This window comes from Cynara cardunculus (genome assembly GCF_001531365.2).
Source record: "Cynara cardunculus var. scolymus isolate 2C chromosome LG 10, CcrdV1, whole genome shotgun sequence".
NCBI lineage: Eukaryota > Viridiplantae > Streptophyta > Magnoliopsida > Asterales > Asteraceae > Cynara > Cynara cardunculus.
Window position 1 is genome coordinate 19,681,384 of NC_037537.1, and position 23,367 is coordinate 19,704,750.

Consider the following 23,367-nt stretch of genomic DNA (forward strand, 5'->3'; position numbering starts at 1 on the left):
TTACCAAATCTTGGACAAGAATCAGAGCAATATCAGTTTCGTATGCCACGATTTGGGCAGACATTTGCAAAATGTGATGGATCGCCGCAAATAAAGCAGCTTCTGCCAGAAACAGGGTCACCTGTGGCCGATACAAATCTCACATCACTGCCATTTGCTCCACCCCCTCGGCCACGATCACCCCTCCTGCTGGTGGTTGTAGTGGGGACGCTATCCTCCCAACATCTACATGAGTTGCAAAACACAGATCTCTTTGGTTACATTTTTCAAGAACGGCCTTTTAAACAACGAATGTAGAATACTTACACAAAGAATTTGCAGCCCTGTGTCTGACAAGAGTAGAACTTCCGACCCCTGTTATTTTCTGTGTTGGCAGTTTTCAAAAGACAGGGTGAACCACACGTACTGCAAGGAATTAATGAATCGCCTGCATTACCAGAAAACTGATTGAATACCCGATTCTAATTTGTCAAAGGTTATACATCATGTACCAACCAAAGGCTTGTGCCCCTATTTTTTCCTATCCCAAAAGGGAGATAGACTAAAACTAACCAAAAGAAATTACAAAAAAAGAAAACCAAAAGCCAACATGAAGAGATGAAAACCTTTGGGGTTTTGCAACACCAGAAATTAACCTAACCAAACCAAACTAAGGGGATGTTTGGTTTGTTTTCCATTAAGTCCTGTATGGATAAAGCTGTGTGTGTCAGTGTGTGGATTAATCTATCTGTATAGGTTGAGAAGGTTTTTGTTTGGGAGAGTTTTTTCATAGATCAGAAAAACGTGTTTTTAGTTGGGAGGGACAGGTTTGAAAAAAACTTGATTTCTGCATAAAGCTCCCCATAGAAGCTTACTAGATACGTCACGGCGTCACCTTCTATATCATTAAGCCACTACCAAACAATGTGTGTAGCTGACCAAATAAGTTGCGAGTCTCATTAAGATGCTAATAAACAGACTCTAACTCAATCTATTTCACACGGAGTTGGGGTCTATGGGTTAGTTTGCTTAGGAATTATAACTCATGAGCCAAAATCAGCAATTTTCCTGTGTAACGAGATGTTACCCATCATCCAAATAGTGGCATTTTGACTGGATTCACAAGTGGCCGCCTTTCACAACTGGCCATTTTGACTGAGCTATCCCCCAACTTGTTTTAAAATAGTGGCATAAGGTTGAATGTCCATGGATTTTTAAATGTATAGTTATATACTATTAGACATGTAGGTTAATCATCTATATAAACCAAACAAAACGAACCCAGTAACTCCACTTGCAAGTAGGGTTTAGGGGGGTAGGATGCACGCAGACCTATCTTCTAACCCAAAGATTAGAATGGTTTGGAGACCCCTGGCTTTTGCCAAAATGAGGCTAACCGTCTATATATTTTGAAATTCAGAACATTGGTTATGAGACAACCAAATGAGACAGGGATGGCTCTTGGGCTATTTGTTCCAACATTTACAGCAAAAAGAAAATATAAAAATGGATGTAAGCTATCAATACCATTATGAGAGTTCCCTCCCTGAGATTGAGCACTACGGGATTGAGAAGTCAGTGAGTAACAATCACTTGAAGAATGTCCAGTCTGGTGGCAGAAACTGCAAGTACTCTGCGGTTGATTATTTGGAGAATTATTCCTGGAAGATGCAGTGGTTCCTCGTCCTCTTGCTGAAAGAATGTGTCAAACAGTTTAATAATGTGCACAATCAAGATGAAACGACACTTGAAGAATGTCCAATCTGGTGACAGAAACTGCAAGTACCCTGCTGGTGGTTATTTTGAGGATTGTTCCTGGAAGATGTAGTGGTTCCTCGTCCCCTTGCTGAATAAGTCAAAACGGTTTAATAAAATGCATAATTAAGGCGAAACAACATGATTCTATTATGAGGAAACCCTGAGTTTATAAAAATAGAGAGAAATTTTAGCACATTCCAAAACAGACAAATAAAGAAATGCAAGAAAAGTTGGACTCAGTGACTGAACTCGCATCAGAAGTGGAGTATCTCCTGAGAATGGGATTGTGACAATGATCTTTTCGGGACACATGAATACCGATCAATCATGTATTTGAAGGACTTGCGTTCTTTCATTGATTGACCTTAATAGAGTTTTCAATTAGAACTAGAAGCATGACCCTTTAAAACAAAATAAAAACTCAAAATACAAAACCTGCTTCAGGTGTTAACAAGTCTGCCCCATCAAATCTTAAAGAACACTAGAAGGCTAGTTTGTAAAAATGGCTTCTGTAGAAGGTTATTTAACAAAATAACCTGACTTTTAGATCTAGTTTGGCATGTTCTAGACTACTGTCATGAACAAAACAAGGAAACTAGAGATATTGAGTGTTATAGGAAACAATATATTAGTAGATACAAGATGGTACATGGTATCACACCAAGGAACTCATAGAACACCATTCAACCAATTGAAAGATCTGCAATCAGAACTCCAGTCAACCAGAAATCACAAGGGACATAATCATGAATCAAGACAGTAAGATTGCAGAAGAAGGTTCGTGTATAATAATTCTATCAGAGGTTGTGTAATCCATAAATTAGAATAGGTATATATTTAACATTAAAGGCTATTTTGGACTAATTATATTTTATAAATAAGAACTAGACACTTAATGTGTCTACTTAATCGCAGCATAACCATCTAGATGGTAGGCATTTGGTCGATCACCTAGCTCTGATTAGCGCTTTTTAAAACACTGCACTTAAGTAGTGACTTGATGGTTTTGATGGTGGCTGTTGGCAGTGAAAGTTTTAAGGTTAGAATTTATACAATAAAAGCGTAGGAAGGTTCTCACACTGTATAGAGAATTAGAGTGAAAACAACATAACTCTATAACATATAAGAACAGAGTAAATGAGTCCATGGTCCAAAAAGAGATATACCCCCTCTGTCCTAAAATAAGTGTCCCTAATAAAAAAGCACATAGTTTAAGAAATGTGTAATTAACTAAATGGCAATTTTACCCTTAATGATAGAGGCAAGCATTCTCTCTTTCTCACTCCATCTCATCAACTCTTAAATATTTGCGCATTATAATCAAGGGTAGAATTAAAAATTCAATAAACTATAACTATCTATTTTTGAAAGTGGACACTTACTTGTGACAAACTTAAATAGAAATGTGGACAATTATTTTGGGATGGAGGGAGTGCAAGGTAAGATATGCAGAACACCATAAACATATTACACTGCATAATTTGGTCGACTACAGCTCTTTCAAAGTGACTTAATTACATTATCATGCTTGTGTAATGCAACTAGTTACAATAGGAGGCAAGATTCATAAAACTACAATTAATGTTGATTATAGGAGATTATAAGTAATTAGTTATGTATAAGCAATCCTGAATGTGTGCCCAAAGAAAGATATTATTAAAAATTTAAAATACCATCTGAATGTGTCTACGTTATTAGACAACTATGACTCTAGTAGAATAGACTACATACCTGGTACGCTTGAAAAATTGCGATGTGCAGAAGCAGATATTTCCATAAGCTCTCTCATAATATCATCACAGCCACCAACACAACCTAGATTCGGTGCACAATAGTTCAATGCTACTCATAAGAAAATTCTACAGAACTAGTAAAATGCACCATATTAGAACAAATAAATTAAAACGACGAGTATGCCAAAAACACCACTCACGACTCAACCACAAAGTGACGCTCCGTAAGAACCAAAGCTGTAAAATTCATGACAAATTCTTAGGGGATCGGGATGCAATGTTAACTGTTAAGCAAATAGAAGGACTATATTCCAAAGTTGTAATTGGTTGGTCTGGGATATATCCCCTTATGCTAAAGAAACTTTCAACTTCTTAGAGGATCACTTACTATGAGTGGATTCCAAATGTAGATAAAATAAAACCAGATGGAGACTTGTCTTTCAATCATGAAATCTTGTGAAACGATTAATCAGTCAGCATTTAGCAATGAATTAAATCATCACCAAGCTAAAGAAGTAACTTGTAAAAAGAATTAAATACAAATATAGATCACCTAAATGATGGACACTGAAGTCTGGTGGTATTTCCAGCCGGCGAAATGTAAACTGAATCTTGAAAATGGGTCCTGTAACACAATTCTCCATTATCAGCATGTAGTTGACATATTTACACATAGATTAATCCAAAAAGAATAAAGAATAAAAACGAGAGAGACAGGGAAAAGATTATTCTAACTAAACAACATGCATGATCAAGGCAAAATACAATAACCTGGAGTGCACACATTGCAAACAGTTGTGGTAACAGCCGCTTCTGATATGGATCCAGGAAGCCAGATGGCATTTCTACACTGCAGTTAAATTAATATACACCACATAAAAGATAAGAGGCGTAGAGCCAGAAAGTTAAGCTGCAAAAAAGAATGAAACGTTTTCTTAATGCCTCAAAACATCAAATAACAACCAAAAACTTGCCTGTGGAAAAGCCATGCAGCCAATCATGAACTTCCCATCCTGTAAGAGAGTGAAAATCATATTATAGAATGATGACAACTAGATTTTAGTTTACACCATGACTACACAAATCTAAAAGAAGTTCCAATCACTTAATCGTTCAACAAAAAAGGTGAGTGAAAATCAAATCCATCTAACAAGAAGATAAATGCTTAGGACTAAATACGATATATTGGAGAAATACCTCTTTTAACAACCTGAAAAGAACAAGTACCGTACGAATGGGAAAAATGACACCTTATAAATGTATTTTTGTTGTATAGCGGGTAGGGACACAGTTGACTGCATACAATGAGTTATTATCTTTCGTAACACTCGAATATAATAAACAAAAGGAGGAAAACAGGCATGGAGTTGGGGGGGGGGGAGAGATGGAGAAGAAAGGAGAAACAAAAAAGAGAAGTGGCAAAGATCAACCTCACCACACAATGTACATGTGGAAAATGAATTGTATATGAAAAAGAAGTGACTTTCATGGACCATAAGAGACTCATTTTGAAAACAATACCGGTTTCTTCCTAAGAACCAAATCTGAGTCCTCGCAAACATCACATCGCCGCACAAGCTCTCCAATATTATGTTGCTCATCTCCACCAGTTCTATTTGTTCTGTATAGATAGCAGAAACCATAAGTACCAGTTTTATCTACTTCATTTGCATGAGAACTTATATGAACCAACCTGTCAAAGAAAATTTCCAAGGCTTGGAAAAGTTTCACTTTATTTAACCTGGCCTGCAAAGTATTCCAGTTCAAGTCAACGAATTAACATATAGAAATGCATAAGGGTACACACATGTGCCAGAATTTGATGAGGTATAAACTCAGGGAAGATACAAATGCAATAGCAAAAAGCCTATTTGGTTGTTTTAGTTTAGCATGGACACCATAATTATGCAGCAGCTACATACTGTTGTAGACTACAATTTTGATTGATTTTGGTATGACTTGACAATTTTACAACTACATTAAAAAAAAACTCAAGCATTCTATTATTATTTTTAATATAAATACATCTTCTGTTCCTTTCAGAAATAAAAATTTGTATTTGAAAAAGAGTACCATCACTTGCCTTTTCGCTAACAGAATCATCAGTGATCAACAATTTTTTTTACAATTAGATGCATCTTCAATGTATAGGACAATTTAAATAGAACTTCCTCATGTTAAAGAATATGTTGAGATTTATCTAATTATCTTTGCAGGATGATAAGTGATAAAGAGGATCCTAAATCAAGTCAATCCAAGCAATTTAGTATAAAATATGGAGCTAAAAGCATAAAAATGCAAATTTGATTTCTCTAACGAACAAAAGATGCTTTCAACTAAAAATTTTGTTGAAAGAGTGTTCCTTGAACAATACGTGCATGGACATATTGGTGAAAAATTCAGGGTATCAACATACATCCAAGAAACAAGCCTTCATCTGTTGTAAGCAAGTTGCCAAAACTTCAGCTTTTCTCTTGTTGCCTACACTAACTGCTTTCATGTCCTCCTCCATCATACTGCGGAGATATGGTTTCCAAAGTTCATACCTGAAAGGGAGTATAACCGTATAGGTGATCATTCCTCATAAGGATGTCAAGATATGTGATTCTCTAAGCAATTTACAAATTTAATTAAGAGATTACAGGTTTCGACTCCTCACCCTCGTTAAGACTATGATCAAAGTTTAGCTTTATAGAAAGCTAAAAGCTAGAAATAAAATCTTACGAATTTAATGCTATGCCGATTTACACTTTATACACTGGCTAACATAAAAATGAGTTTACAGATTTGTCCAGGAACAGCTACAGTCCATCTAAGCATTTATTTTTGGGTAGCATGATCTAATGTTTTAGAAGGATACAAATCACCAACATCAATCCAAAGAATGATTAAAGAAAACTTAGTTGTAAAAAGAAAAATGTTCCAGTGCTGACATAAGATTACACACAAGAAATTATGTCTTACCCCATATCATCATATCCCATAACTAATGCCTCGCCCTGTAATCACATCCAAATTCATAATTAAAATTTAAAAAAAAACTAGTAGAAAGCAGGTAAAATGATGCATTCGTAACAGAGTATATTGACAAATGCTTATTGCTAGACTGAACCGTCTAACAAGATAAAACTTTTTGACTCCCGAATTTGTATCCTACTTTCACAAATCTTCATGTAAAACCTGCTTGAGTTAGATCTTTATTTCTCATCGGAGTTATTTTACAAAGACTTGCCAGCCCTGCCTTCGGCATCCCCCTCCTTGCGCTCCTCAGCCTACAGGGTATTAGCAGCCGTTTCCAGCTGTTTTATCCCTCCCAAGGGAAGGTTCTTATATTTTTTTATACATGCCAAAGTGATGGAAAACTAGAATCAAAACAAGTGATTACTGAGATTCGCGCAAGAACATCCACTTTGATTTTGCTTACTATACCTGATGCTGTAGCATTATAAACTAAACCCCTTTTTTTTACCATTAGCGAGAACAGGCTCCGTTAGATCTAATTCACTTAATTTCAGATCGATTAGGTATTAATCAATATTTGATTGATTGGTCTATAGCCACATAAGCATGCATATCTGCAAGGATGTGTGAACTAGAGATAAAAAGATTGTTTCTTACTACATCAAAAAGGTTACCTAGGACCATGATGCAACATCTTGAGGAGGATAACCTTCTACATTAGGTGACAATGGTTCAAAGTACCCCCAGTATTTAGAGAACTACTAACAGGAACATATAGGAACAAAAAGATTCTAGAGGGTGAAAAACGAAATTAAAGCACATAAGATTTACATCCTCCATCCCAAAATAAGTGTCTGCATTTCTATTTTAGTTTGTCCAAGAACAAGTGTTCACTTTCAAAGTGTCTACTTTCCAATTCTACCTTTAATTATGAGATGGAGAAATTATTACTCCCTATATTATTAAGGGTAAAATTGCCATTTAGTTGATGATGAAGTGTAATAACTACATATTTCTAAAACTTTATACCTTTTTTATTATAGAAATTTATTTTGGGACAAAGGGAGTATATCATTTCTAACATCAGAGAGAAGATATACAAGATTAGTTGGCCTGAAATGTGACGACTCTTTAGTAGCATAAAACCGATCGGTTAGCTTTTTGATGTGATCGTGCATTGTAGCATCTGTGCCAATGCCTGCCTAAAAATGACAAAAGAAAAGGAGGTTGAAAAATAAATAGAGTTTCTGTGACAATAATATGTATTATTTGATGCTAAAGGGAGAGGCAAAGCCAAGTGTTGATGTTCCTTACCTTGTCCATACAATCTAAAAGATCAGCTTCACTTAAGAGGGGTGGTGGTCTAGTAGTCCCTGAGTCAAGAGTCAATGATGTTGGAGTGAACTGCAATATTTTCAAGCACATTGAGATATCTGTCTTCCATCCATATTAATGAAGTTACTTAAGACCCAAAAAGATGGTTAACCATATGAAATTTCAAATTATTCACTATATTTTGGCACAATGTAGGGAATGATCAGCATCCTCCATATGTGGGAGCCTATTTCTTTTACTCAGTGAAAAAAAGAACTCAAAATGATACCCTAGACTTACATAATTATAGTGAACCATCTTTCATAAATCAACAATAAGAAAAGAAATAAAAATGCAACTACAATATTAAAACTTACTAATGATATTTCAAAACTCCTCTTTTATTCCTACTCCAACTCTCTCTCTCATCACCAAGTACATTGTTGGGAGATGAGGAGCTCCAAAATGGGGTCAGCTCATTCTATATGCTTTTAGCAATATGCTTCAATCAAACCTTGAATTTATTGATTTTATTGTATATTTAAAAGACATAATACGTGCCCTATATATAGGACAGATAATTACACTTTAATACCCTAAGCAGTTACACTTTAATACCCTCAACAATAAGGTTATTTAACTTAGTCTAACATTCCCCCGCAAGTTGAGGGCGGGGAACGACCTGCAACTTGGACCGTAGAAACTCAAATCTTTGTGAAGACAAGGGCTTTGTAAAAACATCAGCAATCTGGTCATTAGTGGAGATAAACTTGACATTCAATTTTCCTTGAGCAACTTGTTCACGAACAAAGTGATAATCGACTTCAACGTGCTTTGTGCGGGCATGAAAGACTGGATTTGCAGAAAGATAAGTTGTGCCAAGATTATCACACCAAAGTGTGGGTGCCTTGCAAATCAAACCGAGTTCATGAAGAATGGACTTTAACCAAATCAGTTCTGCTACAGTGTCAGCAATAGCCTTGTATTCAGACTCGGTTGAAGATAGAGAGACAGTTCGTTGTTTGCGAGCAGACCATGAAATAAGGTTTGAACCCAAATAGATAGCATATCCCCCCGTGGATCGACGATCAATAGGGCAGCCTACCCAGTCGGAGTCTGAGAAGGCTCTAAGATTAGTGTCCAAGTGAGAGTCTGAAAAGGCTTGAAGTCGAGACCCCGTGTTGTAACGAAACAATAGACCGAGGTTGATCGTGCCCTTTAGATACCGCAGGATTCGTTTGACACCAGCCCAATGATTTTCAGTCGGAGCATGCATGAACGGATACACCTTGTTAACTGCGAAGGCAATATCTGGACGAGATAAAGTGACATACTGGAGGGCCCCGACTGTCTGCCGAAACCGAGAGGGATCATCAAGTAAGGGACTGTCATCGAGTAAGAGTACTTGAGAGGTACTCATAGGAGATGAAATAGGTTTGCAAYCCGCAAGACCAGCTCGGTGAAGAATATCAAGAATATATTTTCGTTGAGACAAAAGGAAATCAGAACCATGGTGTACCACTTCAATGCCCAAGAAATAAAGCAGTTGGCCCAGATCTTTAAGAGCAAATAGAGAGTTGAGACGATCAATGATGGTAGTTACGGCAGCTAGGTTGTTACCGGTGATGATAATGTCATCGACATATACAAGAAGATAAATGAGCGTGTCATCAGAGTTGAGAATGAAGAGAGAAGGGTCAGTTTTAGACCCACAAAACCCCAGATGTTGAAGAGCAGTACACAATTTTGTGAACCAGGCACTAGGAGCTTGTTTGAGCCATATAACGACTTGTTCAGTAAGCACACATGATCTGGCCTGTTAGGATCAACAAAACCAGGAGGTTGGAGCATGTAAACAGTCTCTTGAAGATCACCATGTAAAAATGCAGTCTGGATATCTAACTGACGTAGAGACCTTTTATTTGTGACGGCCAGTGATAACACGGTTCTGATAGTAGCAGGTTTGATTACTGGGCTGAAAGTCTCGTGATAGTCAATTCCATGTTGTTGATGGAAGCCCTTGGCAACAAGCCGGGCCTTGTACCTGCTAATCTTTCCATTCGCATCTGTTTTCAACCTGTAAACCCATTTACAATCAACCACGTTAGTATTAGGAACAGGGGGAACTAATGTCCACGTGCCATTTTGATGAAGCGCAGTCAACTCTTCAGCCATTGTTTGGCGCCATTCTAGGGACTTGTTGGCAACGGTAAAGGAGGTAGGTTCAATAGGTAAGGTAGGGGTAGTGGTGGCAGTGTAGGCAGCGTATCGGGTGGTGGGTTTAGGGTTGGGACGAAAGTTAGGAGGCCGAGGCCGAGGGGCTGGAGGTGAGTGGGTGGGGGCGGGATTCAGGTCTGGTGAGGACCCGAGGTTAGGGGTTTGGGAGGGTGAGGTTGGTGGGGTTGTATCGAGTTGTGGAGATGGTACGGAAGGTGGTGGTGGGGTTGTTTCGGGTTGTGGAGGTGGTATGGAAGGTGGTGGTGGTGGTGGTGAGTTGGGTTCGGTTGGAAAACCGGGTGGTGGGGTAGGAAAAATAGATATGTATGGAGAGTCGGGTTGGGATGGAGAGCGAGTAGAAGTAGGTGGTTGATAGGGAAAAACATGCTCATTGAAACGAGCATGTCTGGCTATGTATATCCGTTCAGTGGAAGGATCAAGGCACCGGTAACCATGGTGAACAGGACTGTAGCCAAGGAAGACACACGGAGTGGAGCGAAAATCAATCTTGTGATGGTTATACGGACGAAGATAGGGAAAACATTGACATCCAAAGACTCGAAGAAAGGGGTAATCAGGTTTGCGTTTGAAAACGTGTTCATAGGGAGATTTGTTGGAGGAGACACGAGAGGGGAGTCGATTTATTAAGTATACGGCGGTTTGAAAAGCAAAATGCCAGAAGCGTTGAGGAAGACTGGATTGGACTAGGAGTGTGAGTCCAGTTTCGACAACATGACGATGACGACGTTCTACAATGCCATTTTGTTCGCTTGTATGGGGACAAGAACGGCGATGAATTATGCCAAGGTTGTGGCAGAAGGTAGTTAGAGGTCGAAACTCTCCCCCCCAATCGGACTGAATACACTTTAACTTGGTGTTAAATTGGCRTTCARCCATTTTAATAAAGTTTGTTAAGACTGTATAAACATCAGATTTCTGAATTAAAGRGTAAAACCACATATATCTAGAGTGATGATCAACACATAACAAAAAGAAACGATGACCATCGAAGGATGGTGTATGTGAATGGCCCCAAACATCACAATAAACAAGATCCAAAAAATTATTGCTATGAAAATTTGAATCGGATAAAGATAGTTTTGAGGATTTTCCTAGTTGACAAGCAGAACACAAGTTATTTGATAATTTGTCCAAAACAGGTAAAGAACAATGAGAAATAATTGAACGAAAAACTTGAGCATGAGGATAACCCAAGCGTTGATGCCAAATGTTCGAGGAGGCTTTGACAGCAGTAAATGCAACTTTAGGTAAAGACTTGAGTGTAGGAAGACGGATGGAGTACAGTCCTTGTTCACTGGGGCCCGTTAGGAGGATAGTGCGTGTAGACTCGTCCTTCACAACAAAATAAGATGAGTGAAATTCAAAGAAAACATGATTATCGACACAAAATTTTTGAACGGATAAAAGGTTTTGTTTTAGTTCAGGGACATGAAGTATATTGCATAATTTAAAGGTTTTGTTAGGGGAGTAAAGTTTTGAGGAGCCAATGTGAAAGATGGGTGTAGAGTTACCGTTACCAACATGTAAAGAATCGTTACCAAAGTAGGCCTCGGAGTTGTCAAGGCTAGATAGATCTGGAGTGGCATGGTGATTTGCGCCAGTGTCGGGCTTCCAAGTAGATCCTGATTGCGAACCAGCATCGGAGTAAGTAGCATAGTTGGCCTGTGGCGCTGYACGGGATTGGTTAGGCTGGTTAGGACACYGAGAGGGTAGGTGACCAATTCCACARCGATTACAATGACCATACACCATGTTTTGAGTAGAAGCCCAAGAGAATTGACGTGTGCCATTAYTATCACGATTACGAGAGTTGAAAGCARGTCGTGAGTTACCACGTGRAGATCCACGAGAAMCGCGACCACCACGGTTGTTATTGAAAGACCGGGATCCAAAATAAGCYTGTGGTCGTGATGAAGTTGYAGGGTTCAGTTGATATCCCAATTGGGAAGCCATGAGTTGAAGATTATGAAGTTGTTGTTGAACGGAGTCGAAATTGGGCTGCTGTAGTGGTGTAGAGGCAGCCGTAAGAGGCTGCTGAGCAGAAGAGGCAATCGCAAAGAGAGCCTGGGGAACTTGCGGATTTGTTGCCAAGATCCTTGTAATCATATAATCATGGTCACTTAATAAACCATGCAATTCATTGAAGTTGACAGGAGGGGAGCGAGCCAAGAGGTTTGCTTTGAGACCATTGTATTCTTCACGAAGCCCTGCTAGGGTTAGCATAACCAGATCTTTGTCTTTCATTGGTTCGACTATATTGGCTAGAGCAGTTGCATATTCTTGTGCTCTACTGAGGTATTCGGCAGGTTTTTCATCACCCTTCATGGTGATTCGAAGTAATTGATTTTTAAGAGTAAATTCATGGGATGAAGTAACCGGAGCATACGCTCATTCTAAAGACAGCCATATCTCTCGAGATGTTTTGCTCTGAATATGTTGAAAGGACTCTTCTGACACAGTAGAGATGATGAGCATACGGATGTGAGCGTCGTTGGAGACCCATGGTTGGTAGCTTGGATTGTCAGTTGTAGCAGATCCGTTTGTAACCTTCGATTCTGGACAGGGAATAGTGCCATCAATGTAGCCAAAAAGATTGTGAGAGGTAAGAAAAGATGCGACCATTGATCGCCAATAGCCATAGTTCGTGGGTTTTAGGGTGAAGGCAAACTTGTGAGAATTATGGGTTGTTTTCTCTTGATTGGTGAGAGTTATGATTGCGGCCATAGTAGCTTGAAAGAGGTGACGGCTGGAAGAATGCTGCTGGAGGTTTGTGACAGTTGGAGGAGTTGCCGGGGGTTGCGTCGGCTGTCTGAAGGTCGTCGGAGGTTGGGAATGGTGCCGCCGGAAGTTACGTCGGTCAGGCTGGAGGTTTTGTCGGCTGAATTGAAGCCAGAAAAAGAAGGGATTTGATTGGCTCTGATACCAAATCAAACCTTGAATTTATTGATTTTATTGTATATTTAAAAGACAGAATACGTGTCCTATATAGGACAGATAATTACACTTTAATACCCTAAGCAGTTACACTTTAATACCCTCAACAATAAGGTTATTTAACTTAGTCTAACAGCTTCTTAAAGGCCTAGCGCCACTTCTGAGTTTATTATTTCAGAAGTGACTTGAGCACGCTTTTGTTGTCAAGAATCAGTATTGAAATTTGCATGGTCAAATGTATACATATCAAAGCTTCAAATTTCAGATTTGCTGTTATTCAAGTTGTAAAGATCATCAAGCATCCAGATAGGCAATAAGGTCAAGCTTTGTGGTATGTTTTGACTTTTGAGTCAAGGCATAAGCAAACTAAATTGGGTTGAAAGTGCAAGGGCTTGGTCAAAACAGTTGAGCTATTTGTGAATGTATGCGAAGGGTCCATATGATATACACTCCCCATCATCCATGTCCTCTTCCACTATCTCTATTTACAAAAAAGTTGTGAATATACAGGCAGTATAGTGGAAAAAAGGAAATTTGGAATAGAAAATAAGTCCAATGGCCTTAAAAGAACATCACTTTATCTAGACAACAAAAACCCTAGTAACTTGATGAACAAGAAAACCAATTAGAGACTATAATTTCGAACCAAATGATAATAGTTCCACTATATATCATATTCCCGGTTGTTGATTAAAAAAACCATGATTACGTCAAAGAGGGAAAGCTTCTTGAGGATCCTACTTTATATCAGAAGTTGGTTAGGGGGCTAATCTATATAACAATCACTCGACCAGATATTTCTTATGTTCTTCACACAGTAAGCAAATTCATGGACTCACCTTGGCAGTTCCATCTATTTGTAGTCAAATACATCACATGTTGCATCCTTGGTACACCTGATCGTGGCCATTTCTTCCATATAGAATACATTCTCAAGGTTATCTCATATGCATGCCATGCATATTTGTATCCTTTAAGCATCTTATATGTATATCGGGTACAAAATGGAGTATCCACTTCACATATAACTTTTCAATGCCACAATCACAATGCATGCATATACAATAACAAAACATACTTTTCTGTGTGGCCATAATTCAAACAACATTAAAGTTACTAAGAGAAAATACATTTTCCATGAAAACTCAGAAACATAAACGCCTAAAGTGTGTCTTATATACATATGACATCTAAAGATGATGCAAGTATCAATATCAACCAACGTGAAAAGCTCATTCCTAAATGGCAAGTATTCATTTCTAGAGCAATTAATGCTTGGATAATGATAAAAGTAAATATGCAAAACAAATTATATCAAATAATTTCCCTAAAAGTTGATGATTTTGATGTACACTTCACTTTCCTATGCCAATTTACAATCATTTTATAACATAGATACTTTAGTAAGCATTTTGAAAAGTACTTCAAAGTTTCGATATTGAAGAATAATTGAATCACACAAATGAATAATAACCATGAACATTGGAAAACCTAAATGGTGAAGCAGAAATTATACAACTATAACAGCCATAAACTTGTTGATGGAAAATTTAAGCTAATAAGAGTATCATGTTGTCAAACACAAACCTGCTGCCCAAATGTGTAGTTTGGGATTAGTGATCCACCCCATGAATCGAATCGGTAGACTTCCAAATAATTTCTCTGCACAATATGTCAACATGCCCACCGTTGAGAATTTTACTACACGAAAAGTTAAACGTCGAGAAATTCCACATGAACATAAAACAATAGCCTCAGATTAAGTAACTGAAAGATACAAAACCCAGGCACTGATACAGGGGAGCATCAACTACACATATATACTAAAAGACATATTGGGGTAGAAAAATGGCACTTATGAGGATAATTAGTACAGACTATAAACAAAAACCACCTGTGAGACCTTGTTTGATTCTTTATTTTCATAACTCTGAAGTTTCGTTTGCGCTCTATAAATTTCGAAACCCATGCAGTACAGAAAACTAAAAAAAGGAAGGAAGAAAACTAATGCAACTTAAAAGGAAGTTCTTTGCCTAGCTTCCTGATTCAAATTGGTTACGTAATCTTTTTTAGGAAAACATTCATACATGTTTAAAGGCACAGATGATGCAGCAGACCTGGGAATTGAGAAATTTGGTGAACAAATCAAACCTGAAGAGATTGCTGTTATACGGAAGAACTCTACTTTAGAGCAGAATTAATTTTAATTGTTTCAGTTTCTTGTATAATGTTTTGATTGTGGACATATGAACTGTTAAATCACTGAAAACAGGTTGCTTTATTTGTGAAGTCCTAATTTCTTATTATTAAAGATATGTTCATCAGGTAATGTTGTGACATAATTTCTTTTCATCAAAGAAATTAACAAATCAAAATATGTAGGCAATGAGTGTATGTTGTTTTAAATTGAACAATAGAATTCAAAGGGCAAAAGAGGAAACTCACAGCAACTATCGTCCTGCCTAATGCTGAAAACATCTCACCCGCAATGTCAATTTCAACTGTAGTTTCAGCTCCAACAGCCGGTTGAGAAACACATGCCAAATAATGACGAACAACCAGCTCATACAACTTCTGTAGCAAACTTCTGTTAATTTCTCATGGGTAAACTGTTCACTTCTAATAAAATATTGCAAACTATCTAATGATAGGGAAAATAATGCCGGTATTCCACTACCATAAACTTACACGATGATCCTCACTCCATCCAGATTGTCCAGGCGAAAACTTTGTTGGGTGAATGGGAGGATGGGCTTTGTCATCATGACCACCGCCACTTGGGTTCCTCCAGAGTCCTGAAGAAGGATCCAAGAGTCGCTGGGCATATGGGCCCCACACAGGATGCTCCTGTTGCTCTTGTACAAGTATCTAAAACCATCCAAAACAAAATCACCACCCAAAAAAAGGTAACAAAATAACAAGTATAAAGTTCGTAATTTCCATTTAAAGGGGTGGAACATGCATGTAACAGTTAGTTAAGATTTCAACCTTACGCAAATGACGAAACAAATATACTTCATTCTGAAAATATGTGGCCTCATTAAGAAATCAAATTGACATGCTAATTAAGAAATCAAATTGACCAAGCAAATAACAAGTCGAGGATTTATCTAACAAATACGCCATTCTATATCATCAAACAAAAAGGCTTTTGAACCTTCAATCCATTTATGTCTATCGACCACCCATTCAAATTCCCAATCCCACCCTCAAGAGATATTTACAAGGTAGGGTCTTTAAAACAAACAAAGGTATCTTAATAGGTGTAAGTTGATCACTCCCTAGTTTTGGAAGGAAAGATTTATTATAGGATATCCAACAAGGAGCAAAAGATACTTATCTTCTGACAGAAGGAGCGCATGTCAATATACTAATAAGCAAACTACAAAAAGAGGTTAATTTACTGAACCCAACGAAACTGAAATAATGAGAGAGAAGTCGTATTAGAAATATAATTAGAAACACAAACGAAGCAATACAGTCTTTAGTCATTCCTGTTTTACCTTCAGAACGAAGATAAGATACCACTTTTTAAAACATAAAGAAATAGTAAAATTAACAAAAAAACAAAGCAAGAGCACCATCCGTAGTTACAAACAAAATTAACTAGGAAAGTATGCTCAAGCATAACATATGAGGAACTTAAAGAGAATATCAAATAAATACCGCTCATTCGCTCTATTAAGTAGAATAATATGGTAAACAGAAGAAATAACAGTGATGATAATAATTGTAAGCAAAACCAAAATGACAATTCAATATTTATAGAAATAATAAGTTTGCCAAAGGTAAGAACCAACAAGAGGGTATATTTGGAGTTGATACCTACTTGGTGACATCAAATAAAAAATTATGAATGACTCAGTAAATAAAGAAACAAGACAACATTATTCTTTTGGCTATTCTAATTTCTATCAAAGTGATAGATGTCCATGCACCTCAAAATGTACTTGACAGTGATATCAGTGTTCTAAGGTTTCTGATGCTATAAGCTACATAAGAATCTTCCATCTTGCATATTCTTCATGACTCAATCTTGCATCTTTCACCCATTCACTCTACTTTTTGTTCGCTCAGCCTGAACAAGACACGGTTAGTTTTTCTTGATTTCTTTCTCATTTGTTCTTTAAGGCCATGTGTCTTTCTTATCATTCATCTTGTTAGTGATATAGAGCACTTAATACTAGACAACTAAAACTGCGATTAGTAAAAGTAAAAGTTAATAGAAAATGTTAAGTTCAATGGGTACCAAAAGATTAGTTATGAGACTGATAGAACAAACAATATAGCGAATGAAGCATGGTTTTTATACAAGAGGAGGGTACCCACATGCAAGTCGGTCCTTGCTGAAAAGGAATCAGTCTCTGTACGTGGATAGCTTATGAAACCAGACTGATAAAGGTCTTCTGCAATCTACATAAAAATTTAGCAGTCAAAACTGAGCAATGGATGGAAAACTGAGCACACAAAAAATAAGAAGAAAAACCTTCCACGTGTTTGTGTTAGAAGATGATGTTAAAGAATTGAGATCTCCATAATATTTCTACGAGGGCGCTATTAAGTGACTTCCTACCATGATTTTGCAGATTTCCGTTGGCCTACTTTGAGGCTTGGCACATTGCTAATGGGATAAAAGCAATCACCTCACAGGACATGGTGAAAATAATTACGTAAGTTTTCATCAGACTTGGAGATCAAGAGTTAAAAGCCGGGGAGGTTGTGGCACCCACTACAAACTGTTCGGTGTTGGAAAATTTTGAGCTATAAACAAGTCCTTCACAATGACCCTTTCTTCCCACCATATGTTTCGAGTACTTGGGTGGCTATTTAGAACAACCTGTCATTTGGGCTAGAAAAGTTCTATAAAAGATGTCCATAAATCATCCATAAACCTTAAAGATGGTGATGCAAGAGCAGAGACTTTAATGTACCCTGTGGAGTACTACAACATAAATTACGGAGCAATGGCATGAAAGAACTGCTAACTGATCAGATTAATTAACCTGGAATACATTAAGAAGCTTTAGATATCGTGACGGCTAGACTTGATGACAAAAGTAAATGACACCGGCTCAAAACATGAACTTTAACAAGCATTACAGAAACAGCACCGATGGGCTGACAGACAGAAGGTTAATAAGATTCTAGGGACCCTGGGTGTAATTGTAAAGCTTGAAAAATAATAGTTGGAGATCTAAATCATGAATCTTCCTTAACAAAGCCACAGTAGCACAGTTACGTGCAGAAAACTTGCAGATTCAAACTTTCCTTTGACTTTAGCACTTGAATAATATCAATAGAGAAAAACTGAAAAAGCACAATATTTTAAAGCATTTGTAATGTTTGAAAAGTAGAATATCCTGATAGAAATTTGACAAGACCGTGAGGCTTTATTTCAACAAAAACAAACGGTGAAGTACAATTTAACTTTTTTTCCTCAAAGAAATTCATGGAATATTTGAACATATTGAGTAGCCTTGCTAAAAAAAGAAACTAACCTTCATGGTTTGTTCGGAACTCATCCTGAAATAACGTGATGCTCGTTTCTCTAGCTCAATAGTGTTTAAAGGGTGTGGAGGATATTTCAGTCTTTCCTGCTGTCTTACTTTTGTCACCTGAACATGAATAAAACTATTGATGTAACTGGTTGTAACTTGATTTTGGTTGCTCCTAGGAACTCAAGATAGATTCAGATAGCATGATGGCCTTATCACTTACGGTCGCAACAGGTTCTTGGACACACATCTCATAAAGTAATACTGCACAGGTGTAATCAAACAGATGCCCACGTCTGCAATTTAGAAACTAAATGAGTTAAATCACCAACCAACAAATTCAAAAGAAAACACAAACAGGTGACGATAGTACAAAGTTTACATCCAATTAAAGGTAGCAGTGCCTTCATCAGTTGTGTGAGAACACTGGATCTTCCAAAATTCTTCAGGTTCATGTGCTTGTATCTCCCAATATCGTTCCACAACAAATCCCAGTGTGGGAAACTGCAAGGAACGATAATCACAGAGATATAACTATTTAGCTCCTAACAATGAAATGCGCACCAGGCTTCTATGAACTTCTTTTATGAAATATCCTTATACCTGACAAGGACCATAGCTTAGAACAAGGTTTCTGCCATCTGTAGAAAAATTAAAAACAAATGCATCTTTCAGTAGCATGGTCTGAAACCTCGTGAAGGAAGCACCAATTCGGAGATCTATTTCCTGCACATGGCTCCAAATTAGTCCAATAATCTAACTAGTATCAAGAACAGGAAGCAGAAAGTGAGGTTTTAAGAGGGATAAGAGACAGACAGAGATCAATTAAATGGGCAGGCTTCATGCAAAACCTGTTATGAACAGATGCAAATTCTTGCTGAAAGTAATGTGTCTTAAAGTCCAACAGTGTAGTACCAACATATGTAAGAGACAAGAATATTCACATTGGTAACAAGTGGAAAAGATTTTACTAACAACAATAAGCCCCATTAGAATATTTATGGATTCAAACAGATATTTCAGCAGTACTCACTTGTCTAACATCTACAGCATCGGAAAACAATTGATTAGGCCGTACAAGCTGCTGGGCAGCTTGGTGGATTTCCCTGGCCCAACAAAAATTAGGATTTGTAAATTATTTGACCTTAAAGAGACAAATAAAACTATGTGAGCAATGGAAATGTGAGCATCAGACCTTTCGATTAATGAAGAGAAACGAGCTCTCCAAATATTGAGACGAGAATTCACATTCGAGCAAACTTCCACAACTTCAAATGCAATGTTCTCTCCTTCTCGATCACAATCAAGCCACAAGACAAGCCACTGGCATTTTCTGGCTTCCTCCTCCAAGGTCTTTCTGATGTCTAACTTGTCCTTTATTACATGCAAGAAGATAAATGATTTCAGAGACATATAAACACTGAACAAGGAAATAAAAAAAAGGAAACAACAATAAGGAGAAACATCACCCAAAAGATGCATGATATATTAACCGGTCCCCCTAACATGGTCCAACAACATTGTTAGAACTCTTAAGTTAATCCTAGTAAGACTGGAGGAGTAACATCCTAACTTCACATCGCACTAAAGAAGGTAAAATTTTGTTTGCTGGAAACTGAATTCTAAATTGAAGCTGTGATTTTATTCATTAGAGGTCATATTTAAAAATAAGAGGCTTGAGAGCTACATTGTGATTTTTTATGGCAAACCAAGTATCTTTGTGCAAAAATGATACGTTTTTCAAAAGTTTAACACCAATGTCATTCAATGTGTAGTGTTCGTTATAAATTTTAAAGTAGTTAGCATTTTCCCTCATGCGTTTGAAATCTGTACAAATCCATAATTGCAAAGCAACTCATTTGACATACAAAGCCAAACATAGCTCATTCACATTTTGGGGCTTGTAGAACACACAATTCTTCATCAATAGCATTTGCTTCCCTCTTCCACTACATCAACAGATTATTACATAAATCATGTCCAGAAGAAGTAGCATGATTAACATGATGGGGTTGGGTTCTGGTGAGAATGAAAGTTATGGTAGGGTAAGAAGGGATCTCCACCCTTGGATCAATCCTAATTGAAGAGAACCACTAGATCAACACTGATGAGATACACTAGACCAATTCCCTTCTAAACCGCAATTCATGGGTTGTTTTGGGATATGGGTTGTTTTGGGATTAAAAGTGATCAAGGGTCCAAATCCCTTTTTACACTTCTCACCTTAAGTCTTATTCTCACATGATCTTTCGTCTAACATGATGATAGGTTTAGCATTACTAAAAATGTATTCACATTTTTCAAACTTATATGAGTTAAGTTAGCTAATAGAAGCAAACTCTTTAGGATATGGTTCCTACTTCCTATTGGTGTGTTTATTTAAATTAGTGTAGTAGTTTTCTTCAAACTTTCCAACAGATTATTGATAAGTGATAACTCAATCAACCCCAAAACAATGTATAACTCATAAGCAGTCCCTAACATCCTGATATTGAAAATTTTAACTGCACCTAACCATTCAGCAACTGCCAAAACGGCCCCTTAGACATTGTAATTGCCAAACAGCTTACTAAAAGGGTTGGTATAATATCAATTTTGTATTTAATTATCAAACATATTTTTGGAGAACACAGGGAAAAAGTATAGAATCCACAAAACATTTAACTTGCAAAGAGAAATTACCCCTTTGAACTTTCGAGGTCAAAAAGTAGGTCTTGTTATGGAAGAAAAAGGGTGTCAAAAGGATGATCATAATAACAACATGTGCTAACCTCGGGGACATGTTTCTGAATAGGTGCTTGGAAAAGATCAACGGGGTCGCAAGCGTGCCACTTCCGATAGCGGCCTTCGAATTCTATCTCCATGAGATGTCCGGTGACGGAAGTGAACAGCATTTGACAAGGCTGCCCTTGAATCGTGTAATTGAACTCGAACACTTTGTTGTACCTTGACCTCCCCTCTCGCATTCTCAACCCCTGGTTTCTCGACAATATTCCTGATACCGTCTTTGCCACCGAAGGCTTCTCCGCCACATTCAGCACCCTGATTGCTCTCCCTCCGCCCCCGCCTCCCGCCATTTCTCGTCGGAAGTTGAAATCCGACCACTTACGGACCCCTTTTCAAACCCTTTCGGAGGGTTTTAGTCTTTTAGACCCAAAGAGACTCTTTTCCCGCCAACGCGTGGCTGCCTGTGGTTGACTTCTTTTGGAGAACTAACCTTGACTTATTTGAGAACTAAACGATAAAAATTTTATAAAAATTATTTGTAAAATTATATGTCGTAATCCTTTATTTTTTTTCAGAACCATAAACAACTTGAGTAGCTAAGTATTTTTATGTATTATTACTTGTTCAAATATTAATCTCAGTATAATTTGATATTTTTAAGCTGTCACGTTGTTGTTCATAAACATTATTTATTTATAATAATTAAATTAACATTATAGATGCTTTTTAGACATATTACAATGATATTACTAAAATTACATTCATTATGTTAAAATTGTTAGAAATATAATTGCAATGAATAAATATATTTATTCGTTCACAAACGTCCTTTATTCCATATTTGTTTTTCAAGTTTGCAAAATCTATTTATATTTGTTCCACCAACTAACGACCATTACATTATTCTTGTTAACTCTAATTAAATAAAGGACATTTAAAATATTATATCATTAATGTTTTTTAGTTATTTTTTTGTCGAATTTTCATCTTCTCAGAATTAACTCATCAAAACCATTTGAATGAAAATCAAGAATATAAATAGCAAACTCAATCAAAAAAATTATAATATAATACTTATATAAACTCTAAAAAGGATAGAATCAAACATAAAAAACCTCTTTTCGCTCATTAAAATGTCAACCCCTTTAAGACTTTAAGTGAGAGAAATATAAGCAAATTCATATAGATGATGGATATCATGGATCACTTTTTTTGTTAAAATGTTTGATAATATGAAATAAAGATGTCAAAAAGAGTTTAAGGGGTTGTTTACTCAAATTTTTATCCGATAAGTGCTTACTTATAAGAGTCAACACTATAATTTATTTTGATAAGTAAGATTTTAGTACATCAAAACGTATTGAATGCAACAATTTACTGGATAAGCGCTTACCTGAGTAAGAGTCATAATATTCACTTACCGGGTAAGACTCTTCATCATTCTCATCGCTTTTACCCGGTAAGATTATTGACCCTTGTCATGTTTATCCGATCTAGAAATTTATTTGATAAGCATTTACCAAGTAAGTGTTTAGTAAACGGCCCCTAAGTCTTATTCTTCTATTTGCGTAATCAAATATTTAGGGTAGTCTTCTTCATCACATATCTTCATGATTCAATGTTGATGTCATTAATGTATAGTGCATGCGGAATACCTTAAAAACTTACATTTAGAGAAAGAATATAAATGCTAGAGGTTTGTAAGAATATAATACTAACACTCTCAACTAATCCAACAAATAATGTTTACATAAAAATTATTTACTTACCGAATACTGAAACTATTGGCATGCATAAGCGAACTAAAATAGTTCTTTTTGCATTTATGAAACATGATCCAATAGAAAAGTTGGCGTTGATGTAGACCCATTTGATATGTTAGACCATTCAAGGAGAACGGGTTTTCGAATATTGGTTGGCCTCAAGTAACAATCGTGACAGAGACTTTCATTTGAAGATACTGACTTAACCTATATTGCAAGATGTATGTAAAAAATTTACATATAAGAGAGAAGAAAACCATAATTTAATATAAGAGAAAGCTACAAAGGTTGTTGGCATATGGAAAGTTGGGGTTATCCTAAAGTGTAAGATATATTTAGGAGTTGAGGGTTCAAGATGCATGTAAATTTATTTAAAAAAAAACTTGTGCATAATGAAGCACACATTTATATATAGGGACGACGTTATCTTTTTCATATATTAGACATATTTTAAAAATCAAAAAA

The 23,367-nt window shown here is 36.8% G+C and overlaps 1 protein-coding gene across 1 annotated transcript; it reads right to left on the bottom strand.

The window, feature by feature from the left end:
- Positions 1-32: 32 nt before the first annotated feature.
- Positions 33-21,489, bottom strand: LOC112519904 (DNA topoisomerase 3-alpha). Its single transcript, XM_025128219.1, has 24 exons — positions 21,184-21,489; positions 19,608-19,786; positions 19,446-19,518; positions 19,016-19,138; positions 18,795-18,916; positions 18,636-18,708; positions 18,416-18,532; positions 17,247-17,330; positions 15,606-15,785; positions 15,363-15,491; positions 14,505-14,579; positions 7,746-7,835; positions 7,532-7,633; positions 6,435-6,469; positions 5,887-6,016; positions 5,164-5,216; positions 4,992-5,091; positions 4,445-4,483; positions 4,242-4,320; positions 4,024-4,095; positions 3,469-3,552; positions 1,507-1,671; positions 307-427; positions 33-225 (listed from the first exon to the last, which is right to left on the bottom strand). The coding sequence occupies exons 1-24, from the start codon at positions 21,487-21,489 to the stop codon at positions 33-35; spliced, it is 2,724 nt and encodes a 907-aa protein (XP_024983987.1).
- Positions 21,490-23,367: the final 1,878 nt, after the last annotated feature.

Excerpts from the sequence above, each read along its gene's own strand:
- LOC112519904 (XM_025128219.1), bottom strand. The coding sequence starts at position 21,489 with ATGGCGGGAGGCGGGGGCGGAGGGAGAGCAATCAGGGTGCTGAATGTG. Across the intron at positions 18,709-18,794 it reads ACTGCTACCTTTAATTGGAT|ACGTGGGCATCTGTTTGATT; the intron begins GTAAACTTTGTA and ends TCTAAATTGCAG. Across the intron at positions 4,321-4,444 it reads GCTGCATGGCTTTTCCACAG|TGTAGAAATGCCATCTGGCT; the intron begins GCAAGTTTTTGG and ends ATTTAACTGCAG.